Source organism: Primulina eburnea, chromosome 1, assembly GCF_022965805.1.
Source record: "Primulina eburnea isolate SZY01 chromosome 1, ASM2296580v1, whole genome shotgun sequence".
Classification (NCBI taxonomy): domain Eukaryota; kingdom Viridiplantae; phylum Streptophyta; class Magnoliopsida; order Lamiales; family Gesneriaceae; genus Primulina; species Primulina eburnea.
The window spans coordinates 10882942-10906542 of record NC_133101.1 but is presented as its reverse complement, the minus strand read 5'-3'; the positions used below and the strand labels follow the sequence as shown (position 1 = coordinate 10906542).

Sequence of the window (23601 nt, the reverse complement as noted above, 5' to 3'; positions counted from 1 at the left end):
AGCTTTATATCGAGCAATGGAACCATCAGAATTATGTTTTATTTTGTAGACCCAACGACAACCAATAGGTTGTTTGCCCTGAGGAAGTGGTACTACTGTCCAAGTGTTGTTTGCTTCCATGGCAGTAAGTTCATCTCCCATGGATATTCTCCATTTATCACACTTAACTGCTTGATGATAAAATTGAGGTTCAACTTGAGATGATATGTTGAGTGCCAAATTACGGTACGGTCTGGAGAGTGCCTCATAGGAAATGTAGTTGTTAAGGGAATAGACATTTGGGGAAGGAGGGGGAGAATTATGTGTGAGCATGTGACAATGATAGTCCCGAAGATAGGAGGGTGTTCTTGAGACTCTCGTGGAAGAACGAATGGGAACTACTTGTGATGATTCAGAAGAATCAGGGAAAGCTTCCGTGGGGTCAACTAAAACCACTTGGTCGGGTTGTATAGCTGATGGCATATTACTGACCGAATGATCAGAGATGTCCATTGATGCTGCTTGAGGAATAACTACTTCTGGAAATGGATCAAAAGCATTCTGGTTATGAGGAAGACAATGAAAAGGGAATATTGATTCGTGAAACTTGACATCACGTGATATGAATACTTCTTGGCTCGTAATCTCCATCAGTTTTTAGCCTTTAATTCCAGGAGGGTATCCTAGAAACACACATGCACGAGCTCGTGGCATGAATTTATCCCGATGTGCAGCTAAAGTGGATGAGAAAGCTAGGCATCCAAATACTCGAAAATGTGAGTAATCCACTTGTTGATGGTAAAGTAATTCATATGGCGACTTATTTCCAGTCCATGGTGAAGGGATACGATATATCAGATATGTAGCTGTCAATAAGGATTCACTCCAAATCTTGATAGGAACCCGAGCTTGGAAAAATAGTGCTCGTGCCACATTGAGTAAGTGTTGGTGTTTCTGTTCTACAACAGATTTTTGTTGAGGAGTTTGAACGCATGAGAACTGATGAAGTATACCCCGTTGTTGACATAATTCAGTGAAGGCAAGTTCTTTAGCATTATCAGTGCGGAATGCCTTGATTTTACTACTGAATTGTGTCTCAACCATAATGCAAAATTCGGAAACAACCTTTGTTGCTTCAGATTTATGTGTAATAAGAAAAACCCATGTAAATCTTGTACAATCATCAACCAAGGTCAGAAAATATCGTTGATTATTATATGTAGGGACATGATAAGGACCCCAAATATCACAATGTACGAGTTCAAGAGCAGTAGAAGACAATCTATGATTGGAAGCAAATGGCAAACGTTTCTGTTTTGCTAATGGACATATATGACAAAAATCTTTGCTACAAATAACATCTGATTCAAGTTGTAAACTAGATTTTAAAGCATTCATGACCTTTTGGGAGGGGTGTACAAGTCTCTTGTGCCAAGTTTGACTCCCAACGAGATTTATGTGGTGATCAATACCCATGGAATCCGAGTCCAGCACATATAGCCCTGCTAGTTTTCTACCCTTGCCAAACATTTTCTGTGTTCGAGTGTCCTGAATCATAAAAGAATCACGATAGAAACTCCTCATATTATTTGTGTTGGCAAGTAGACAGCTGACAGAGAGTAGATTAAACTTGAATTCTGGAATATATAGAACATCTGAAATAATCAAGTTTGCTCCCAACCGAACTTCACCACAGAAGTGCACCTCCACTCGTTCATTATTTGGTAAAGTCACTCTCGAATCATGTACTGCCTTAAGTACTATAAAGATGTCTTTGTTGGAGCAAATGTGCCTAGATGCACCTGAGTCTACTATCCAACATGTAGAAATATTCAATGCATTTGGAATTGAGATGGATAGGCAAGTACCTGTGATGGGGGAAGGACTGGAGTTATCCAGTGAGTTTCCTTTTGTGTTTGTTGAAGAAAGTTGTTGAATAAACATGGACATTAATTGCTCCATTTGGCCTTTGTTGATATTCTGGAAAACATTTGTGTCATCATGGGTTTCAGGGACACTAGTTTGTCCCAGCACATGATTGACAGGAGCAACTGGGTTTCTAGATCCGCCCTTAAAACGAGTTTTGTATCCAGGTGGGTAGCCATGTATCTTATAGCATGTGTCAATCGTGTGTCCTGGAATATTATAGGTTGTGCAGAATGGCCTTCCTTTCTGATATTTTTGTGGTTTGCGATTACTCAGTTTTGCCTGAGATTGATCAGCTTTGAGTGTAAATGCCATGCCTTGATTTGGTAGGATATTGCCTTGATGTCCTCCGATTTCCCGTTGGCGTTCTTCTTGAACAATTAGAGCAAAGACTCGACTGATTGATGGCAGTGGTTCATGAAGCAAAACTTGATTTCTGATGTGAGTGAAAGACTCATTGAGACCCAAAAGGAATGTCATTGTATAATCCGTGTGAACATACGCCTCAACATTCTTTGTTCCACCACATATGCATTTTCCACAGTTACACGTGGGGCGAAAATGATTCAGCTCTTCCCATAGTGGCTTAAGTTTGGTGAAATAGACACTAACCGAATCTTGATCTTGTCTAAGGTTGAGCAATTCGCGACGAACTTGGAAGATTCTAGGGCCATTGCTATGCTGGAATCGTTCCTTGAGATCGTTCCAAATTTCCGCAGCTGATTCTGCGAACAAAACACTAGCTGAAATATCTTTAGAAACGGAATTCAATAGCCATGATATGACTATGTTGTTGTTACGATTCCAAGCATTCATCAAATTTGATTCAGACTCTGCTGGTTTGGGAATGGATCCATCAATAAAACCAAATTTGTTCTTGACTGAGATTGCAATCTTCATAGCTCGGCTCCATGACGCAAAATTGTCACCTGTGAGTGGTTGAGAAACAAGCGTAATTCCTGGATTATCATAATGATGAAGAAAATAAGGAATCAATGGATCATCAATTGCCGATCGCACCGGCAAGTTCCATGTTGATGAGCCTGTGTTCGCCATGAATTCCGAAACCCTTAATCCAAACGAAACAGAGATAATGAATCAAATCACCTCAAAGAAGTATATGTAATAAGGCATTCAACGGATTGTTGAATTTCTCTGAGCGGCATCGGCCTGAGTGATTTAATTCCGGCGAGCAGATCAGTTTAGCTCTGATTTCCGGCGAGCAGAGCGGTTTGCTCTGATACCATATTGCGGAAGTTTATCGAGAGAGAAGAATCTTTCTTATTTCATATATCAGAATAATAGGAACTGAATGAATGAATGTTTACAAAACACTTTCTTAGTTATATAATTTTGGTTACTAATCACTTGTAACTAACTACGTCAGTTAGTTATATCTAATAAAAGGAGCATCTGGTCGATCAGGCCTTGCAAAATCTTAACTTGATGATGGGTTTCTGTTTCTTTGTTTCCTTAAAATGGTATTTCCATTAACCATTGCAGTGCGCCACAATCCTGAGTCATAATTTGATGATAAAACTATGCTTTTAAGCCATCGATCTAGGATAGAAGATGGTAGACCAAACTACGCAAATGAGACTCACAATTAAAAAGATGGATAGAAGTTTGAATTTAAGCTCAATTCATTTGGTTCGAAAATGGATTCTTTGGCAATCTCCTAAAAAGATGGAAAGTCTTCTGGGAAATCTAAGACAGTAGGGTCTCCTTTTCTGCTCGCCTTTAATCCTTTCATTCATTTTGTCAAGTTTTCAAGAAACCAAAGAAAAGCTGAAAATTGATCATCTTTAGTTGTCTTGTCCCATCTTCTTTTTGTTCATCTTTGATGCGTCGTTTACCGATATTTGCTCTTTCCTACAGGTCATGGAATGCGGTCTCTTTCCCCCCAACAGACAAGAAAATTCATCTATATTAGTGCATCGACGCACGCAACATTTTTTATAATTCATTTGATGTATAATTAAATGAGGATCAAAATATAATTATAAGAAATAGTGAGGGACTAACTGTAATTTTGATATATAAAATAAAAAATAAATTGAAAATAAAAGAATAAAAAATTGACCTCAGCAAGAATTGAACCTATAATCTAACCCAAAAAAAAATGACTCTATCTGCTGAACTATATATAACTTTTATTAATATTTTAACATTTTATTAATATATATAGTTATTAAAACGGACCATGACACCAAAGTTTGTTATTCTAAGTGTCTCAAACTTAATAAAATAGTATAGAATCGTATAGATATAGAAAAATTAGATGAGCAAGAAAAAAGAAATATACAGTGGTTTTGATAAAATATTCCACAACACAGGAAGTCGATATGAAATGGACATTTTTAAGGGAATTTAATCATATTAACCCATGAATTTTTAAAATAACCTTCTTCTCTAAACATGTTCAAAAATAATATTGTGTTGTTTAAAGATCTTAAGATGTTCTTTCTTTACCCTTTACAGCATCTCAATTCGTTTCTACTAAGAAAAAAATTTACTCCATCCCTTTTTATCCTCTTTACTCCACTATTTTTCTGTTTGTAATAAACTAATATTTCACTCGTTACACACGTAATATTAAAAATACTAAGTTATTGATATAATGAATATATTTAATTATTGTATTAATTTTTTATATCATTTAATATCATATTCAGATAAGGGATAACAATATTGCTGCTAAATTAAATTATTTATTATTGCATTCGCGTTATTGATAAAGTGAAATTGATATTAAAAATAAAAATAAAAATCATATATAATTTGTCTATCACAATTAAAAAGAATAAATAAATATTTTTTAAAATTATTAGATTAAATTTGAATAAATTGTGATTAGTTTTTGAAATTTTAAAAATATTTATACTAAATTTCTAATTAATTAATAATTGTGATATTGATGTATGATTAGTCAATATACCAAAATTTATGATGATATTATTTACTAAAAAGTTGAAAAACGCAATATTTTATAATTTTTTTATAGATTATTTATTATTTTAGATAGTATGCAGAATTATATATATGTCACACAAAACCCAAAATTGTAATTGAAATTAAATGAAATGATACGATCAATTCAAATATTTAAGAGATTGTTATTTACATTCCACTTTTATTTAAATATAATTTATATTTCTTTCTTTACTTCAAAATGTCTAATATGTTCTCAAATGATTTTTTTTTAAATATTAATCTAAACATACAATGTTTTTTATAAAATTTTCTTTTACTAAATATAACAAAATATTAAAATAATACCAAAAACTCTTATGAGACTGTCTCATGAGTTATTTGTGAGACAAATCTTCTACCCAACACGACTTTCAATTTTTTTTGTTTTATTCCTAAATTATCATTTTTCACTCAAGAATAGACCGAGCCAACTTGTCACATGAATATAAATCTGTAAGATCGTCTCATATCATACTTACTCAAACTAATTTAGGGGTAAGTTTATTTTTTTACCTCGAGTAATTTTTGTAAATATGTTGACAAACAATTTAATTATACTATTAATTTCTAACATTTTTATGTATCTTAACACATTATTATAAAATAATAATAGTGTTATTATTTTTTTCTTCAAAAATATATTGTAGCTATTTTAAGATAGTTTCTTCCTTCTCAAATAACTATTTATATTTATAATATATTTTTTATTTAATTTAATGCATTACAAAAATAATTGTAAATATTTTTATGATTAGTAATTATTGTGTGATTATTATAGATTTAACTTTCTCGAATAAATTTGTCCGTGATGAAATAATAAATATTTGTACTTTTATCTAAATTATTACTTTAATTGCATATATAAATATATTATATATTTTTGTTTAATATCATTTCAAAATAATATATTTAAATAAATATATGAGAAATAATGATGAATTTTATTATTTTTAAAAAATAAATAATTTATTTATATTAAAATTTGAAACATTATTAAATATAAAACAGACACCAAAAACCCAAAAAATCGTAAAGCAAGCATAAAAAACAGCTGCACTTCATATAACCGGGAAAAGAGAACAAATTATCCCAAAAAAATCCAACGAAGAACACCATATTCAAACAAATCCAAAGAAAACACGCACCGAATTGCCGTTTTCCAAAACAAAGGAAGTCGCGTCGTACACAAAACGGTAAACACAGAAAGATGGGAGGTAGACGGTGACTTAAAAAAAGGGCGAACAACGTATTTCCGGGGAAAGAGAACAAATTATACCAAAAAAACCGAGCGAAGAACACCATATTCAAACAAATCCAAGGAGAACACACGCCAAATTGACGCTTTCCAAAGCAAAGGAGGTCATGCCAGCCGTGGACAATACGGTAAACACAGAGAGACGGGAGGTAGACAGTGACCTAAAAAAGGGTGAGCAACGTATTTCCGAAGCAAAGGAGAGCGAAACATAGGCAGCACGATGCACAAAGAAAACTGGAAGGTAGACGGCGATAGGGAAGAAGACGAACAACGAACAAGAAGGAGGAGGAAAGAAATTTGGGAGGTAAGGGTCGCAATCAGATAGGAGCGAAAGAAGACGAAGGAAAAGAGAAAACCGATTACAACAACTCTCTTACAAGCAACTTTCTCTTGACAACGAATACCCTTGTTTTGTTGGAAGACTCAGCATAGAACACGTGTTTTTTTGGTTATCGGCAATCGTACAAAAACAGGCCTATTTCAAATATTTCGTGCTTAGATATACTAATTCACAATTATATTTTTTTAGCATGATTTTTTTGCTGGAACCAACAATATAGAACAACTCTACTTTTATGAAATCGGTATTTGATCAAATATATCGATTATATGAAATAATTTACTTAAAATATCACGATTTTAAAATATCGTCAACGTTATTTTAAAGAGAAACAAATCAATTTGAAATTATTTTTTTATTTGAAAGTTGATAGATCTAGCTTTCAATATTATGTTATATTTATGTATTTTTTTGCTGGTAAATTTTGTTACCAAAGGTAGATAATAATTTAAAATAATTTCTATATTTATTTATTTATTATGCAAAAAGACCTTTTTGTGTCATTTTATATTTGCCGAAAATCTTCCATGAAATTTAACACTACCCTTCTGCTATTAATGGTAGACGAGCCATAAATGGGCAGTCGATTAATTTAAAAATGAGCATTCAAATTACAAACAGAGAGGAAAATAAAAGTTTGAAGGATAATTTTGGATTTTAACCCAAGTCATATGCTAATTTGATAAATTAACTATATCAAGAAGGTCATGTTGAAAAATCTCTCCGCATTAAACGGGAACATGTGATTAAGGAACAAATATCTTATTTTATTGAGTGACCCAAAGATGTTTACATGAATATGCAGACACAAAGGAGATCTGCAATGTTGCTAACTATAAATTACAGACAACAACAATTTCGAGAAACAAAATACAGTATCCATTAACCAGAGCTTGCAGAAAGGTCACCAGAAAAACCGCTCCCATACGACGCAGAACCACCATGTGATACAGATCCACCACCTCCTCGTGAGCTGGTTACGCGAGCTTTCTGCAATTGCCGAATCTTGAAAGCATCTCTAGGTAACGGTTGGCTTTGTGTGATGGAAGTGTCATCTTCTTCTTTCCCTGTGAACATAATAAATATTTGTGGTCAATTCTTTGGGGCCATTTTTTCTCAAGAATGAAAGCAAATGATGTAAATCATAGCGTACTCTCAGAAGCTTTTCTTTTTCCAGAAAGTCTGTCCCCCTGCTTATAATTGTTCGAACCAGACATGTTGCTGGTACTTGGAGCTGATCCAACTTGCAACTGTGGATGCGCCACAGATATCGCAGTTGCTGAAGTTAAATTGCTTTGCAAACATATGGATATCACAAAGTTAACATCAGGTGATGGGCCTAGAATTGAAGAACCAACAATTCATGATCAATCAAACAAGACATGATAAACTTCGGTGACATTAGTTGCAAGGGATAAGTTCAGATAGATACCATCAACAGCTGGCAAATTTGCAGCAAAGTTGAATAATGCCGGCGGCAAATCTTTCATGATGCCATTTGATGAATTTAATGCTCCTTCATTACTCAATGTATTACCAAAAGGTAACGTGCTTGGAACTCCAGGAAGCATAGGGGCAGCAGGGCCTAAGAAATCCAGTATTAACTTTTGAAAAATGAAACAAGATTACAATCAAATTTCAAATCTGAAACGGTAAGTTTACCCACTTAGACATCCACAAAAATAGAGTTTTCCACGGTTTACAGGTCATTCTTCCAACAAATGAGCACAAAAGTGCTCTCATTTTGGAATCGAACCCAATTTAAGAAAAGATGAATCTTACATGTGCATTATAAATATTTTTTAATACAATTTTAAACCAAAAGGAAGATTGCCTAAAATTATTGCAAGGGAGGAAAAAAACACGGACTCTGTACCAGGAAGTCATGACTTCTCTGAACGTAATGGTTATTACAGAAAGTAAAATGGATTCAACAGAATCACTCGAATCCTAGTACTAGGAAATTACCACTTAAAGCTTCTAGCTTTTGTATTAAACAGATCTACAAATGGTTGACCTAAAAAATTATAAGAAATCTACCCGGCCTTTGAGTTGCACCATAAATCACCATTCTTGATGTATCTGGATATACAATCTTCCCAAAGTAATTTGAAACATTCGGAATTCCCGAAATGCTCCTATCTGCATTTGCAGTAGCAAGATCAGGTGTGCAATGATAGTGAATGAATGGCGAGACAAGTATAATAACTACATCACCTGAAGAACTAGCTCCATTAGGAAGAACAATATTTTCAACCTTCTTGTTGATATTCTTAGAGAGCCACTAAAAGAAAAGGAATGCAACTCTAATCATTCTTTACATGTAAATAGGCTTATTTTCTCAACCAATGCAAGTGAATATTACAATTCATTTGACACTTGTTCCACTGTATTTTTGAGACAGGAGGGAGGGTAAATATTCAAGTACCTCTTGCCGAGTTAAATGATCCAAGTCTCTGGCTGAGCATGGCCACAGATCCATAAAACTATAACGTGATAAAACATCTTGCAGAGAACTCTCCAAAACTGATTCTCCATCCTCTCCCATACGAGACAATGATTCTTTCCTCCTCTGTTCAACCTATAACAGTTTAGATGAAAGCACGGATCAGATGCACATCAATGTGGCTACATAATAACTCACATTTTTTTCTCAGTCCCGTAAAAGCAGTCAATGATCTTTTTTTGCTTTAGTCTCAAAAAACATGATTGTATTTTCTGAATCAAAACAAGGCACTGAGAAAATGCAAAACTACATAATCCCACCAATAAACAAAAATAAAGACATGAAATGATGAAACAAGAACTTCAAATGTAGAGATGCACAAGAAAAAAATAACCTTTAACATGCTGGCAAGATCTCCATACGTCTGCTCAAATTCGCTAAATCGTTTCCAAACCTAAAACAAAATAACATCCTTTTATGACACAATTTGATCAACAACTATTTCTTTTCATCTAATGCCTCAATGGTGATCCATTTTGAAGGCATGCAGTATAAAACAGCAAAAAAGAAGAACAAAATCATGTTGCTGTAGTCCAATGTTAGAGTTATATAATGACTTTATGATTAAAGTCAGAACCTCAACAGATTCATCTGGCGGGAGTGAGCTCAACGATCTTTCAAACAAAGCGCGGATATTTCTATCATCGCTCAAACGGCACAAGAAATCCACATATCTGCAACGTAAAGCCATAAAAAAAAAGCCCCAATCACGATTTATGACATATAACGTGAAAGCACAAAGGGGTCAGAAAAGAGTCAAATACAAAATGTATTTCTTTTTTTTTATTCTGTATTCTGTTCAAACAATTTAAATACCATGACAAATTGAGATTCCGTTTTAAGTTTTTTCAGTGCTCGAATAGTGTTGAATCTGCTGCATCTGTTAATATACAACTAAATGACCACAACTTGACGCATTGACAAGTGTGCCTTCAACATCATAACACGAGTAACAAACAGTAAAACCAAGAGGTATTTAAAACCAAGACAAAGATTACTATGACCAGCCCATGAAAAGAGCTGATAAAATTTATTTGCTTGCTTTCTTAAGTGTAGCAGGGATATAGTGTTCCTTGAGCTTGAAAAGGGGTATAATGGTCATAAACTCAGAGAGAAACATCAGAGATTCTTTGAAACTGAGCATGTTTTCCGTTAAACTAACTTCTTCCTGAGAAAATTTTGTAAAGGAACTCACTCAAGAATATAGCCAGGCTCATGCATAAACCGTTTTAGACCCGCTTCAAAAATATTGTGTGCAACCTGCAAAAAAATGTAGAAAATGACTAAAACTAGAAGTCAATTTGAATGCATATATTGCAACTTATTCAGTGATCATATTTCCTCCAGCTTTGAAATGAGATGTTCCCAGGAAATAAATATGCTATCATATGCAGGCGAAGGAATTAACAAAAGACAGAAAGGTAAAATATTAATTTTAACATCATAAAAATGTAAAAACTAAATCAATTATACCTTGGAGTCCTTGTCAAGACAAAAGGCCATCATGGCATATGCAACATACATATGGTAACTGCAACTTGGAGATTTCCGAGCCTCCAGAAAGTATTTGCGAGCTGCCTCCACTCCTTCAGTTCTTCTAAGAAATCGTATGAACTGCAAAACAAAACATTGTCAGCTGTAACCAATTCAGGAAGTAGATCTGTTGACATTTTAGCATAGCTACTAAATAAAAAACACTTACAGATGAAAACAATCAGTAACAGTAAAATGATACCTGCTCACCACAAGGAAAGCTAAAGAAATGTCTAAACTAATCGATTATATGGAATCTGACTTTTTTCTTTGGGGTCAGTTATGAAAATAGAATTAGTTGGCAACTAAGGAGGTGTTTGAAATGTAATGGCCTAACACTGCTCACATCAAGGCTTTCGATAGAAATGAAAGAAAACATAAAATATACAACTATATTCTAAAATATAACAGAAACTTTTAAATCCACGCGCTTAGTATCTAGCTTATAGTGAAGTCAACCGGATAAGACATGACCTGATCAATGATTCCAAATCATATATATAAAGAAACAAATGTCATTTTCTTTTTGAGTCTGGTATTGTTATCAGCCCATGTCTCAGAGACATACAGGTTGGGGAATATTGTTTGACCTCCACCGTTTTCACATCTTTTTGAATGGAAAGTAAAAGAAATAAGATAAGCTCATGCCTGGATATGTGATAAAGCAGTTGCATTCAAACCATCTCCAAGGAGGAGCTCATAAACCTTCTTTGCAGCCTGCAAAAGCAGTAGCACCATGGTAAGAAGTAAGTGGAATGCCAATTATTATGTAGTTGAATGTCTTCAAATGAGAGAACGCATGCCTCATATATCAAACCTGAATTGCTCCATGAGATTCCTCTAGCTCAGCATAAGCATACTTTAGCATTTCTGAATCTGGCCATTAAAACATGAACTCATAAAATACCGTATAAGAAATAGCAGAAAGTGGTGTTGATAAGAAAGAGAGACAAGCTAAAGATGTACATATAAAAATTTTGCAAGATATGTACAGCCAAACATAAAAAAAATTATTGTACTCAGTGTACAATTAAAATATCAAATTACAAATGTCATTTTTTCAATAAAGTTATAGAAATACCAGGAAGAGCCTTCAGTGCTCGCTGGAAAACTTTAACTGCAGTCTCTGTGGAACCACTTTTTGCATGCCATTGGGCATAGGCGTACCATATATCAGGGTAATGATATAAATACATGAGGCACTAGAAATCAAACGAGTTAGTAGTCTTCCCTTTTCTCTGTGCCTATAACTTACATTTAAAAAAATATAACTTATAAATTATTTTAACAGCGCACAGAAATTGAAATTTAAAAACCATGATCAGAAAGCACACTAATCACTGGATCTCAACACAGATGGTGTATAGCACAGTCCACTTAAGTGGCAGGTAAAAGGTAAATCAAGAAAAAGATTGAAACATTAAGAATGGTCATGCTATGTGACATTCTTGAAGGTGATACAAGATCCAAGTTATAAACACTAAATTATGAAATAATTCAGGAATCACCATATGAATTCCAATATGAAAAAATCAGAAGCCAAAAACACTCTTCATTTATCAGCATGCATTATTTCAGGAGATCGGCAGTCTGATAGAAAATTTAAGCTACGGAGATGTTCTAGCAAAGCACATATTAGAACACATACTTGTCATTGTGTAGTAGACAAATAAAAGTGAGAAAGTCTAAACATTTAGCAGCTTCAGTGTGAGATTTATCTTGACCACAGAGATGTGAACTTTCTTTCTTCGTGTGTTTTTTTAGTATAGAGCAAGTGAAATTTCTAACAAAGAAAGAAAATGTTAGAAGGCATGAGCACCTCATTTAATGAGGTTAAGAGGGATTACCTGCTCAAAAGCAAATGCAATTCTTTTATTTGCAGAAGCATTATCTATCCTCTGGGGGTTTCCTCTGTAAACAAAGTAACACAAGTTTTAACTAAACTTAACTTTCTTGAAGTCAACACCCTGAGTTGTCCAGAAATATAATGATGCCAAGCAACAAAAGGCCGTAAATGACAAATAACAAGCAAAAGTTAATTTCTGTAAAGACAAAGCACTATAACAATGAAAAGACGATTGGCAACGATGAAAGATTCAAAAAGCACATTCTTGTGCAACGTGAAATCAATGATATAAGTCTCAAAAATATTCAACTTCATGCTTTAGGTGTCTAAATATACAGAAGATTCGGCAATAATAAATCATAAATATCAAAGAGTTGAACCTCTTCCATGCTAAAATGCTCAAGGACAAAAGAATCAAGCCGTTAACTATGCATTTTGCCTGACCAAAGATATCAGGAAGCTACCCATCCAAATACCAAGGGGCAAATGTCACCAAGTATGAATGAGACTGCAATCGGGTAAACTATTTAGTAGGATTCACACCATTGGAGGGAACAATACCAACTAACTTCAAGAAATCGAGGGATAATCTTCCACGGAGGGAACAATACCAACTAACCAATTGCCAAGGCCCAAAAAGTAAACAATTAGAAACATGAAATCTGAGCACCCTGCATGTATCTAAAACCTTCTAAATTTAATGGGTGAATGCATATAGATTTAACGTGCAATATAATTCCTAATAATTCCACTTTATGGGGACAAACATAACAATAGAGATATCGGCTTACTTCTCAAAGCTTAATAATTTATTCCATGCTATCCATTGCATTTCCTCCTGAAAAGTGTATAGTTTCACCAAATATTAAGTTATAAAGAATAAAAGAGAGAGAATGAAAATCTGGCCACCACAATTCAAAGACATTACCAAATTCAATATATACATGTGTAATCAGATGGTTCATGCGCAAATACATAGTTTATAAATAAATGCATGACTATTCCCAACACATTGTAGTGTTTGAACCTTTAGATGACAGTTTTCTCAGCCCGCTGACCAAGGACCACTTAAGTAACTAAGACCATCTCTCTAATAAGAAGAAAGAAAGGTGGAAAACCATCCATGCTGTAAATAATACCTTAGGAGAACCTGAAGGAGGAACAGCAAGCATATTCCAATCAATTTCATCTACATACTTCTTCCGCTCCCTGTAAACAGCCTTTGCACTGTTATATTTTGGTTGATATTCAGATGACAACCCTTTTGCCTACAAGATTTTTTAAACATGAGATGTAATAACTTACCTTTAAAATTAAAAGCATGCATACCAATATACCATTCCTCAAGTTAAAATATTAAACAGATTATCGTTCCATTGAAATATGATGGATATTTTCTGATTCTGAAAGTTAGGTTTGCCTAATACTCCTGTGTGAAACTCCGTTTTAACATACATCCCTTGCAGTCTTTCTTCTTCAATAATTATGTCTAGAGTTTGCTAAAATGAAAATTTTATCTCGCTAAGAAATCTCATCCAGAAGATATGTATAATACAATATTGAGAGAGAGGGTGTCATACTAACTGCCTTGATCTCTTGGCAGGGCACTCCTTTTTAACGATGATAACTAAATATATATGGTGATCATAATGGTAGTCTTATCATCTCAAATAGTAAAGACTTTGGATTAAAGACAACTCACGTGTATTAGTATTTTTGAAAATATCACCCTCAAATAATTATTAAGCGCAGTGCATGTATATTATATCTAAAATGCAAGCCTAATTTTTATTAAAACTCTATATTTTTCAATTTTTTAAAAAATACCATTTGCCAGACTAACACATTGAATTTAGATTTTTAAAAATATTAACACATCATATATATTAAATTGACTCAAAGTGAACATTTGGTCACTGTCAACATGATTACATAATATCAGAATGATCAAGTAAGTTCAACATGCAATAAATTGTCATAGCATGAAATGCAAGCCTTTTAACAAGCATTTTTCCCAAAAGGGTAGCAAACAACTTATTTCATGTTGCTGACTTCTGATCGGAACTTTTACAAAGAAAAATATCACGTCAGGCTACAATTTACACTGAAGTCAGAAGCTAAAATCTACCAGGGCACGGCTAACTGAATTTTCAAAACTCTCATAGTCCCTCCAGAGCTGTTCAACATGATGAATAGGCAAAACAATAGCCCTTTGGTACGTCTTGCGTATCAAAGTCATCCTTTGCGACTCCTCTAGAGTTGTTTGTGCCTGCTCCATTATCATAGAAATAAGCACACAAAATAGTGAATTTATTGCATGAAGAGAGCAGCAAATGAAGTAATGGAGATATAATAATCATACCGGCAAAGATTTTAAATATGCAAGGTATTCCAACCACACGGGACCAGATGCAATGTCAGCTCCTGAACCAAATAGAATGAGCATAAATTCGGAAGCCAGATTACTAGGTTGAATGGTGAATGTAACAAATTGAGATGCAAGCTCATAGATACTTTATACAGAGAATTATGAAAGGCTTAAAATCATTGACATAAAAACAGGAATACAGAACATTTTCAACAGGTTGAGGGCCAACAAAATTTTGTAATCAATAATATCAAAAAAATCATTTTTTTACAGTTTTTTACCAAAATATTCCATATGTAATTGCAATCAAATAATAGCACAAAGAAGTGCAGCTTAAGTTTTACAAGATCAATTCATCAAGGTCATATCAAACAAACTGGCTGAAACTTCAGGTAATTTTTATCCTTCAATTCTCACTACAACAAGACTGACTTAGAGCTAGAGAAGATAGATGAACTTTACTTTATGGATTACTATATTTATAGATGAAATTAGAAGTCTTTGTAAAAGGTCACTAGTAATATCGGAAGATTTTGGGAATTTAACATACCAACATAATTAAGCATGAAATCAAATGCTTTTTTTGTCTCTTCTTGACCATCTATTCCCCTCTTGTCGTTAACTTTCTTAATGAAGCAGATATAGCAGCGCCTGAAATTGACATTGTGAAACCATATTAATTGTGGAAAAATAATTCAGGAATAATTTCTTCGTTTTAATTCATGAATAGGTCTGTACAAGGTTACATAAATAGGGATTTACAGAATATTCTAGAATCACAAGAAAAAAGAAACTAACTAACTAATCCCTAAAAATCTGCATATTGACAACTAACCAAATCCCTTAATTAAGGGAATTGGTTTTACCCTAATTTACATCCCACTTCGACACTCCCCCTCAAGCTGAGGAATAGATGTCTTTCATTCCCAGCTTGGATATAAGCCCATGAAAGTTTGGACTGTTTAGTCCCTTAGTCAGAACATCAGCCAACTGGCACCCGGTTGGAACATAGGACATACACACTAGTTTTCTCTCCAATTTCTCTTTGATGAAGTGTCTGTCAATCTCAATATGCTTTGTCCTATCGTGTTGTATAGGATTATGTGCAATGTTGATTGCGGACTTGTTGTCGCTGTAGAGTTTCATGGGACCTTCTACCTTGACCCGTAGATCATCCAAAATAATCTTTAGCCATAGTAGTTCGCATAGCCCTTGAGCAATCGCCCTGAATTCTGCTTCGGCTAAGGACCTGGCCACCACATTCTGCTTCTTGCTCCTCCATGTTACTAGGTTGCCACCTAGAAACATACAATACCCCGAAGTAGACCTTCTATCTACGAGGGATCCTGCATAGTCAGCGTCGGTGTAGGCTTCTACAGTAAGCCTCTCGTTCCTTTTGAACAGAATCCCTTTCCCTGGGTTCCCTTTCAAATAATGAAGTACCCTATTTGCAGCTTGAAGATGTGACTCTCTTGGATCATGCATGAATTGGCTAATCACACTGACTGAGTAGGCTATATCTGGCCGAGTGTGAGCTAGGTATATGAGTCTACCAACTAACCTCTGGTACATCCTCTTATCAACTGCTGGTTCCTCTTTATCTTCTCCCAATTTGTGATTCGGATCCATTGGAGTAGAGGCCGGTTTACACCCAGCCTTTCCTGTCTCGGTAAGTAGGTCTGTAATGTATTTTTGTTGAGAGATGAAAATCCCGTGTGTAGAGTAAGCCACCTCAATGCCGAGAAAGTACTTCAACTTGTCTAGTTCTTTTATCTCAAACTCCTTTCCCAATCTTCTCTTCAATTCGAGCTTTTCTTCTTCATCATTCCCGGTTACTATGATGTCGTCGACATAGACTAGAAGAGCCGTTACTCCCCCTACAGAGGAGTGTTTAATGAAGAGGGTGTGATCACCTTGGCTTTGTTTGTATCCAGACTTCTTCATAAAGTTTGCAAACCTCCCGAACCATGCCCTTGGAGATTGTTTTAACCCATATAGAGCCTTCTTTAATTTGCACACCTTATTGCTTGGTTCTCCATCAAAACCCGGTGGGATGTGCATGTAGATTTCTTCATCTAAGTCACCATGGAGGAAAGCATTCTTAACATCATACTGCAGAAGTTGCCAGCTATAGTGAGCAGCTAATGACAAAAGAATTCTCACAGTGTTCATTTTGGCAACTGGGGCAAAAGTTTCCAGATAATCAACTCCATATGTCTGAGTATACCCTTTGGCTACCAACCTTGCCTTGTATCTCTCAAGGGATCCATCAGCCTTGTATTTCAGTGAAAAAATCCGTTTACAGTCAACAATGTTCTCTCCCTCTGGTTTATTCACAACCTCCCAGGTTTTATTCTTTTCCAATGCCTTCATTTCTTCACCCATAGCATATCTCCATTCCTTTTTTGACAATGCCTCAGAGACAGTAGTAAGGATTGCAATGGTGTTTAAACTGACAATGAATTTTTTGTGGGCTGGCTATAGGTTTTTAAGGGAAACATAGTGAGATAATGGGTATAGTGGTCGTTTAGTGCATTCCCGGGTATCTTTTCTGATGGCGATAGGAAGGTCTAGGTCATTTGTTGGGCCAATGGTTGGTGTTTCAATCTGTTGAATACGAGAAGAGTGTTCGGGACTTACCGTGGTCTCATTTCCGGAGTCTGGATTGGAAGCTTGGACTTGAGTCTGTTCCGGGGCAGTCTTCCTCTTTGAGTACACCTGAGAGAACCTAGGAAACTTGTGGGAAGATGACACATTTGTGGGGTTAGAAGGCTCGGACTCAGTAGGAGTAGGATAAGGCTCGGTTGGTAGAGGAGGGAGATCAAGAGGGTGGATCGGTTCAAAGGATTCCCAAGGACTATCTTCTAGTGGACTCTCCCCCTGAAGAGAGGACTTGGAGAAGAATGGTTTATTTTCACTGAAGGTAACATCTATAGAGATGTACGATTTTCTGGAAGAAGGATTATAGCACTTATACCCCTTTTGAGTGGTTGAGTAACCAAGGAACATACATTTGATGGCTCGGGGATCCAACTTATCTCTTTGGGTGTTATGGACATGAACAAAGGCAGTGCACCCAAATACCCTAAGGGTGAGGCCGTTTGAGGTTCTAAAGTGAGGATAGAAGCTGTTAAGGCACTCCACTGGACTCTTGTTGTCAAGTACCCGTGAAGGAAGTCTATTAATCATGTGTATGGCTGTAAGGACAGCTTCCCCCCAATAGCTTTTAGGAACGTTTCCATGAAGAAGTAGGGCTCGGGTAGTGTTTAACAAGTGTCCATTTTTTCTTTCAGCCACCCCATTTTGTTGAGGTGTTTGAACACACGATGAGTCATGGATAATGCCATGTGACAGGAAATAGGGTGATAGGATTTGGTTGAAGTAATCTGTGGCATTGTCTGTCCTAAACCTTTTTATTTTTACTCCAAATTGATTTTGAATCATCGCATGGAAATTTGGTATAATAGTGCTAACTTCAGATTTATGTTTAAGGAGAAATATCCATGTGACACGAGTGCAATCATCAATCAAAGAGACAAACCAACGGGCCCCAGAAATGTTAGGTATCCGAGAGGGACCCCATACATCACTATGAATTAAATGGAAAGGAGAAGAACTTCTTTTATTACTGATAGGAAAAGATACTCGAGAATGTTTTGCCAATTCACATGTGTCACAATGAAATTCCGAAATATCTAATCCTTGGAATAAATTAGGAAACATAACTTTTAGAGTCCTAAAGGAAGGATGACCAAGGCGCAAATGGTATAGCCAAATGGTATCTTTATTGGATGAACTAAACAAAGACAAATTGCTCCTGGCTTGTGGTGAAGACTCAAGGTAGTAAAGGCCCACCCTTTCCTTAGCAAGTCCAATCTTCCTCCCCGAAGCTAGGTCCTGAAAAACACCATAGGAAGGGAAAAACGTAACATGGCATTTAAGATCAAGAGTGAGTTTATGGATGGAGACAAGGCTACTGGACAGTTTTGGCACATGAAGTACATTTTATAGGCTAAGCATAGGGGAGATATGTATGTCTCCAAAGCCTGCCACTGTAGCCACAGAGCCGTTGGCCACTACAATTTTCCTGTTACTTGGGCATGGTGTATAAGAGTGAAAAGCCTGAGATATGGGTGTCATATGGTCAGTAGCACCAGAGTCTATTATCCAAGAGTTGGCATTTAGGGTTCCTGAGGCATTTACAGAAAAAAAGAATGAATCATTACCTGAGAGAGCTAGAGAACATGTACCAGAGGGCTTCTCTAGGGACCCCAGCAAGTTTTTTAGCTTCTCAATCTCCTCTCGGTTAAGCCCCTCTGCTGCTGAGTTTTCATCCCTGGTTTGATCCTCAGCCATGTGCGTTTGAGGTCTCGGCTTTCCTACTCGGGCTCCCCATTCTTTGCTTGGTGGTTTGCCATGTAGCTTCCAACAATTTTCCCTTGTGTGTCTTGGTTTCTTGCAATGAGTACACCATAGGTTGTCTTTGTTCCCCTTCCACTGATTTTCTCTGCTTGGATATGGTCTTTGCATATCAGCCGCCTTATTTGCTCTAGGACCTCTCCTTTTGTTGCAAGTGCTGATCCATCCATGTGCTGTGGCTCAAGCATGATACCCCTGCGACTTTCTTCTGAGCGAATCAGTGAGATCGCCTCTTCTAGGGATGGTGTGTCCTCTCGGCCAAGGACCTGAATTCTTACTTGATCAAATTCAGGGTTTAATCCGGCCAAAAAATCATATATTCGGTCTCTCTCCATAAAGTTCTTCAATAGTACAGCATCCTCCGGGCATTTCATCTCAAAGACTCGGTAATAGTCAAGTTCCTGCCATAGGTTTTGCAGCAGAGAAGCATACTCAATGACAGATTTGGTACCTTGTTTGAGGGCTGCAGGTTTAGTCTTTATCTCATACACCTGAGCAGCAACCTTGACCTTTGAGTAGGTGCGGCGGATATAGTCCCAAGTTTCCTTCGCTGTGGAGAAGAACATACATGTGTCATTGATCATGGGATCCATGGAGTCCCATAACCAGGACATGATCATAGAGTCCTCTTCATCCCAAGCGTCAAACTTTGGATCCTCCCTCGGTGGTCCCGTTCCAATAAGATGGCTGATTCTTCCTTTGCCTTTGAGATACGTACGAATGAATTGGGACCACTTGAGATAATTTTTCCCGTTGAGTCGATTGGAGGCCCGGATATTCTGCAGGTCACCGGTCTTTTGGACAGCAGTGGTATCATCGGGGAAAGACGGACTGCTGGAGATGGTAGTTTCAGAGATTGACATGGCGAAGGATAGGGAAATAGAAAAGAAAAAGACAGCAATGAAGGCTTGAAAAAATCTGGACAGCAATGAAGGCTGGAATGTGCGGAACGAACCCAGAATAATGTCCTAGGGCTCTGATACCATGTGGAAAAATAATTCAGGAATAATTTCTTCCTTTTAATTCATGAATAGGTCAGTACAAGGTTACATAAATAGGGATTTACAGAATATACTAGAATCACAAGAAAAAGGAAACTAACTAACTAATCCCTAAAAATCTGCATATTGACAACTAACCAAATCCCTTAATTAAGGGAATTGGCTTTACCTTAATTTACATCCCACTTCGACATTAATCATCATCAAGTCAATTTAAAAACAAGTTAATAAAAGCTCAGCAGCAAGTTAGGAGACAGTAATAAGAAGATGTCACTGTATAACAGTACAACTATAATGAGTACAAAATCAGTGAAATCACAGGAAGATACTCAAAAATTATTATCGATCGATCCCTCCCAAAGCCACACAGAGCAATCAACTAGAGATAAGTAGAACATATCTATACCAAAGAGGAACTTGTAAACAATTCAGAAGGCAACGACTAAATACTTGTCTGGTTGCTTCATCATTATTCACAGCCATGTGTGCTTCTACAAATTGCTTCCAAAATTTTGCCTGCAAGTAAGTTTAGGAAACTTGGTCACTCAATATGTTATCTGGCAAAAACAAATGTATACCAAGAAGAATCTCGATAATTTGAAATAAACAATGCAACATGAAGAAAGTGTATTGACAAGGTTAAAAGCGTTTAAACTTACAGATATGTGATAGCTGTTTCTAAATAGAGAAACAGATAGACGATAGTCACAGAATCAAAGTCGAAAGAGGGGATTACAGGTTGTAAATCAATAGAGAATTGGAAAAAGAAAACTAAGGTGTCAAGTGTTAAACGGCCATGCAAACCAAATATATTAGGTCCTGTATTAATGTTGGAGTCCATAACATATACATAGTAAAGTCTATATCAGGTAAATGGACCTCTTTAGTGCTTTCATCTATCAATTCATGGAATAGAACTTTTGATTATATATTCGGCAAAAAACTTCTTCTGAAAAACATCAGGCATGCACATATCCACATTTTATCTTTTCCGAATCAAGTTCTTATTGACACTTACCTCCACATTCAACGCGATACATAACATAGACCACATACTTATTTTACATTACAATGCTGGTATTATTTATAACATTCACCATGCAATTGATATTATACAACTTTGAGGATGAGATTATGGAGAAAGGGGTTACCGCTGTGGGCAATGTGGTCAAGAGTTGCTCATATATAGGCACCGCTTCTGAGATTGGCAGATGCTAAAGAAAAATTACTAAAACAATAAGTCACGCACCATATATCTTAAAAAAAAACACACGCATGCACCCACAGAACAACAAACCAAACAATCTTACCAATGCCTCATTTGCAAGAGCTTCAGCGGCTTCAACATTGTACTTATCAGACATAGTGTTGTCTTGTGTCTCATTATCCTTAGACTTCCAGCCTTGTAAGATCAAGAAACAATTATCAATTTTTTAATGCAACAAGAATAATTTTTGTTGAGTCCAGGAAATAAAAATTTCCAGTTTAAAGAACTACACAAGTATGAAGTAAATAATCGAAACAAAAGGAATGGTCCTGAAGATTCAGTATACGAGTACCAGAAATAGGTATATGATCCACAGTCTAGCTCGTCTCGACCAGAATAGGGTTTATGAAGAATCACAACCCCAATTATTCTAAACATGAGGTTATTTTGACGAAAAAACAAACGGTTAAAATTTTACAACATGTAATGGCTAATCAGGAAGTGGCAAAAAAAATTTCCTGAATCCCATCAATCGAAACATTCCAGTTTACTTATTTTTTGAGAACGAGAAACTCCAATTTAATGAAGGTGCATTAAAGAGAGTTTAAACAATGATGGTCTTCAAGATTCCGCTAACACAAAACTTACAAGAAATGGAAATAAAATTTGATACCACAAGTCCCGTTAGTCATGAGCCTCATCACCCAATTGAGGTGTACCAAGAATCACACTGGAGAACCCTTAATACAACAACTACCCCCATTCTTCTAGCTTTGTGTTATTTCAGCAATTAAGTTCAATAAAGTATAAGTTTTATTCCATTTGACGGCGAAATTGGGAAACAACGAGAAATTTTTCTTGATTCCAGATAACAGAGATACGACAATTAACATAAAGTAATCCAGATTGAATTAAAGATACAGTTCAACAAAGACCGTCTTCGAGATTTTGTGGAAAAAAAAAATACATATATTACCAGAAAGAGGTGTAGATTTTGATTCTGCAGTCCCGTTGCTCATGACTCAATCAGGGCTTATCCAGAATTACACATCGAAAACTTAATTTAACGATTCTCCGATTCTTCGATTTTTGTGTAAATTTTCAAAATTAGGTGACAAAGTAGAAAATTCAGCTCAAGCTAATGGCGAATTAGAGAATAATTTGAAGGGGAACACGGAAGAATGAAGAGAGGCGCCAGTTTACGGCGGTGGAAATTTGATTGGTGGCGGAGTAACGGTTTCTGCTAAACCCATTGTTTGATTTCCGGGGGCCCAATGACCCATTTTACATAGCGGGTCGTGTGGCCCAAATATAAAGAAGTGAAAACAATATATTTTCCAAAAAATTAAATAATATTAATGAACTTTGTTCAAAATCCTTGTTAAAATATTTAAACAGGTAATATATAATATAAAATTAAAAATTCACTCATTGAAATAATGATACAAGAGTGGGTCTCATGTGAGACCGTCTCACGGATCTTAATCTGTAAGACGGGTCAACCCTACCCATATTCACAATAAAAAATAATACTCTTAGCATAAAAAGTAATACTTTTTCATGGATGACCCAAATAAGAGATCCATCTCACGAATACGACCCGTGAGATCGTCTCACACAAGTTTTTGTCATGATACAAATATGATGGACATATTAAAATTAGTGGATTTTGTGTGATGTAAATGGAACGATGTCTCCGCCATCATCCCGATTATTTTTTTGAACCAATTCCTTCACTTAGAAATTCAAATTCACGATTTTTTTGTTTTGGCAATAAATCAACATTCAACATATGAAATTTTATTTACAAAAAAATTAATATTTTTATTATATATAAATTAATTTAAATAACAAAAAAATGTATCAGGAGATGCATAAAATTTTGATTAACTTGTTTTTTAACAAAATATAAAATATTATTGAGATGTGTTAAATTTTGATTTTCCAAAATTTTGTTAATCTTAAGCAGCAATAAAGAAAAGGTATTTTATATTATATTATTTAAAATCTTAAAATAATGTTTTTCTAAAAAATTTGAATGTCCTAATAAATTTTATAATTTTAATAAAATAATATTTTCAACATGTTTAAATATATAAAACATAAATAGTTTTCTAAGTAAGGGACTATAGTCACTAAAAAAATTGATTATTGATTTTTAGCTTAAAAAATCATATTTTTTGTGTTTTTATACCCTTAATTGAAATCCAAAAGCTCATTAAACGTTCATTCTGCTTCTAAAAAATTG

At 35.4% G+C, this 23601-nt stretch overlaps 1 protein-coding gene across 3 annotated transcripts; it reads right to left on the bottom strand.

Moving 5' to 3' along the window:
• Positions 1 to 7219: 7219 nt before the first annotated feature.
• On the bottom strand, positions 7220 to 22622 carry LOC140827455 (cleavage stimulation factor subunit 77-like). Of its 3 annotated transcripts, XM_073190132.1 has the most exons (23): positions 22330 to 22622; positions 21457 to 21548; positions 21298 to 21360; positions 20553 to 20662; positions 15277 to 15377; positions 14721 to 14782; positions 14487 to 14627; positions 13498 to 13626; positions 13150 to 13196; positions 12360 to 12423; positions 11594 to 11714; positions 11330 to 11388; positions 11161 to 11229; positions 10453 to 10593; positions 10175 to 10239; positions 9557 to 9653; positions 9314 to 9373; positions 8902 to 9054; positions 8691 to 8757; positions 8514 to 8615; positions 7906 to 8058; positions 7627 to 7812; positions 7220 to 7540 (listed from the first exon to the last, which is right to left on the bottom strand). In XM_073190132.1, the coding sequence occupies exons 1-23, from the start codon at positions 22370 to 22372 to the stop codon at positions 7356 to 7358; spliced, it is 2310 nt and encodes a 769-aa protein (XP_073046233.1). In that variant the 5' UTR covers positions 22373 to 22622; the 3' UTR covers positions 7220 to 7355. The 3 variants fall into 3 exon arrangements, with proteins under 3 accessions (XP_073046233.1, XP_073046237.1, XP_073046241.1); XM_073190136.1 differs by lacking the exon at positions 22330 to 22622 and having other exon boundaries at positions 20597 to 20662; positions 21457 to 21532; XM_073190140.1 differs by lacking the exon at positions 7220 to 7540 and having other exon boundaries at positions 7629 to 7766.
• Between the last annotated feature and the right edge of the window lie 979 nt (positions 22623 to 23601).

Coding starts and splice junctions, on each gene's coding strand:
- LOC140827455 (XM_073190132.1), bottom strand. CDS start 22,372: ATGAGCAACGGGACTGCAGAATCAAAATCTACACCTCTTTCTG. Junction 14,628..14,720: donor CATATTTAAAATCTTTGCCG/GTATGATTATTA, acceptor ATAATGGAGCAG/GCACAAACAACTCTAGAGGA. Junction 9,654..10,174: donor GAGCCTGGCTATATTCTTGA/GTGAGTTCCTTT, acceptor TTTACGTTGCAG/ATATGTGGATTTCTTGTGCC.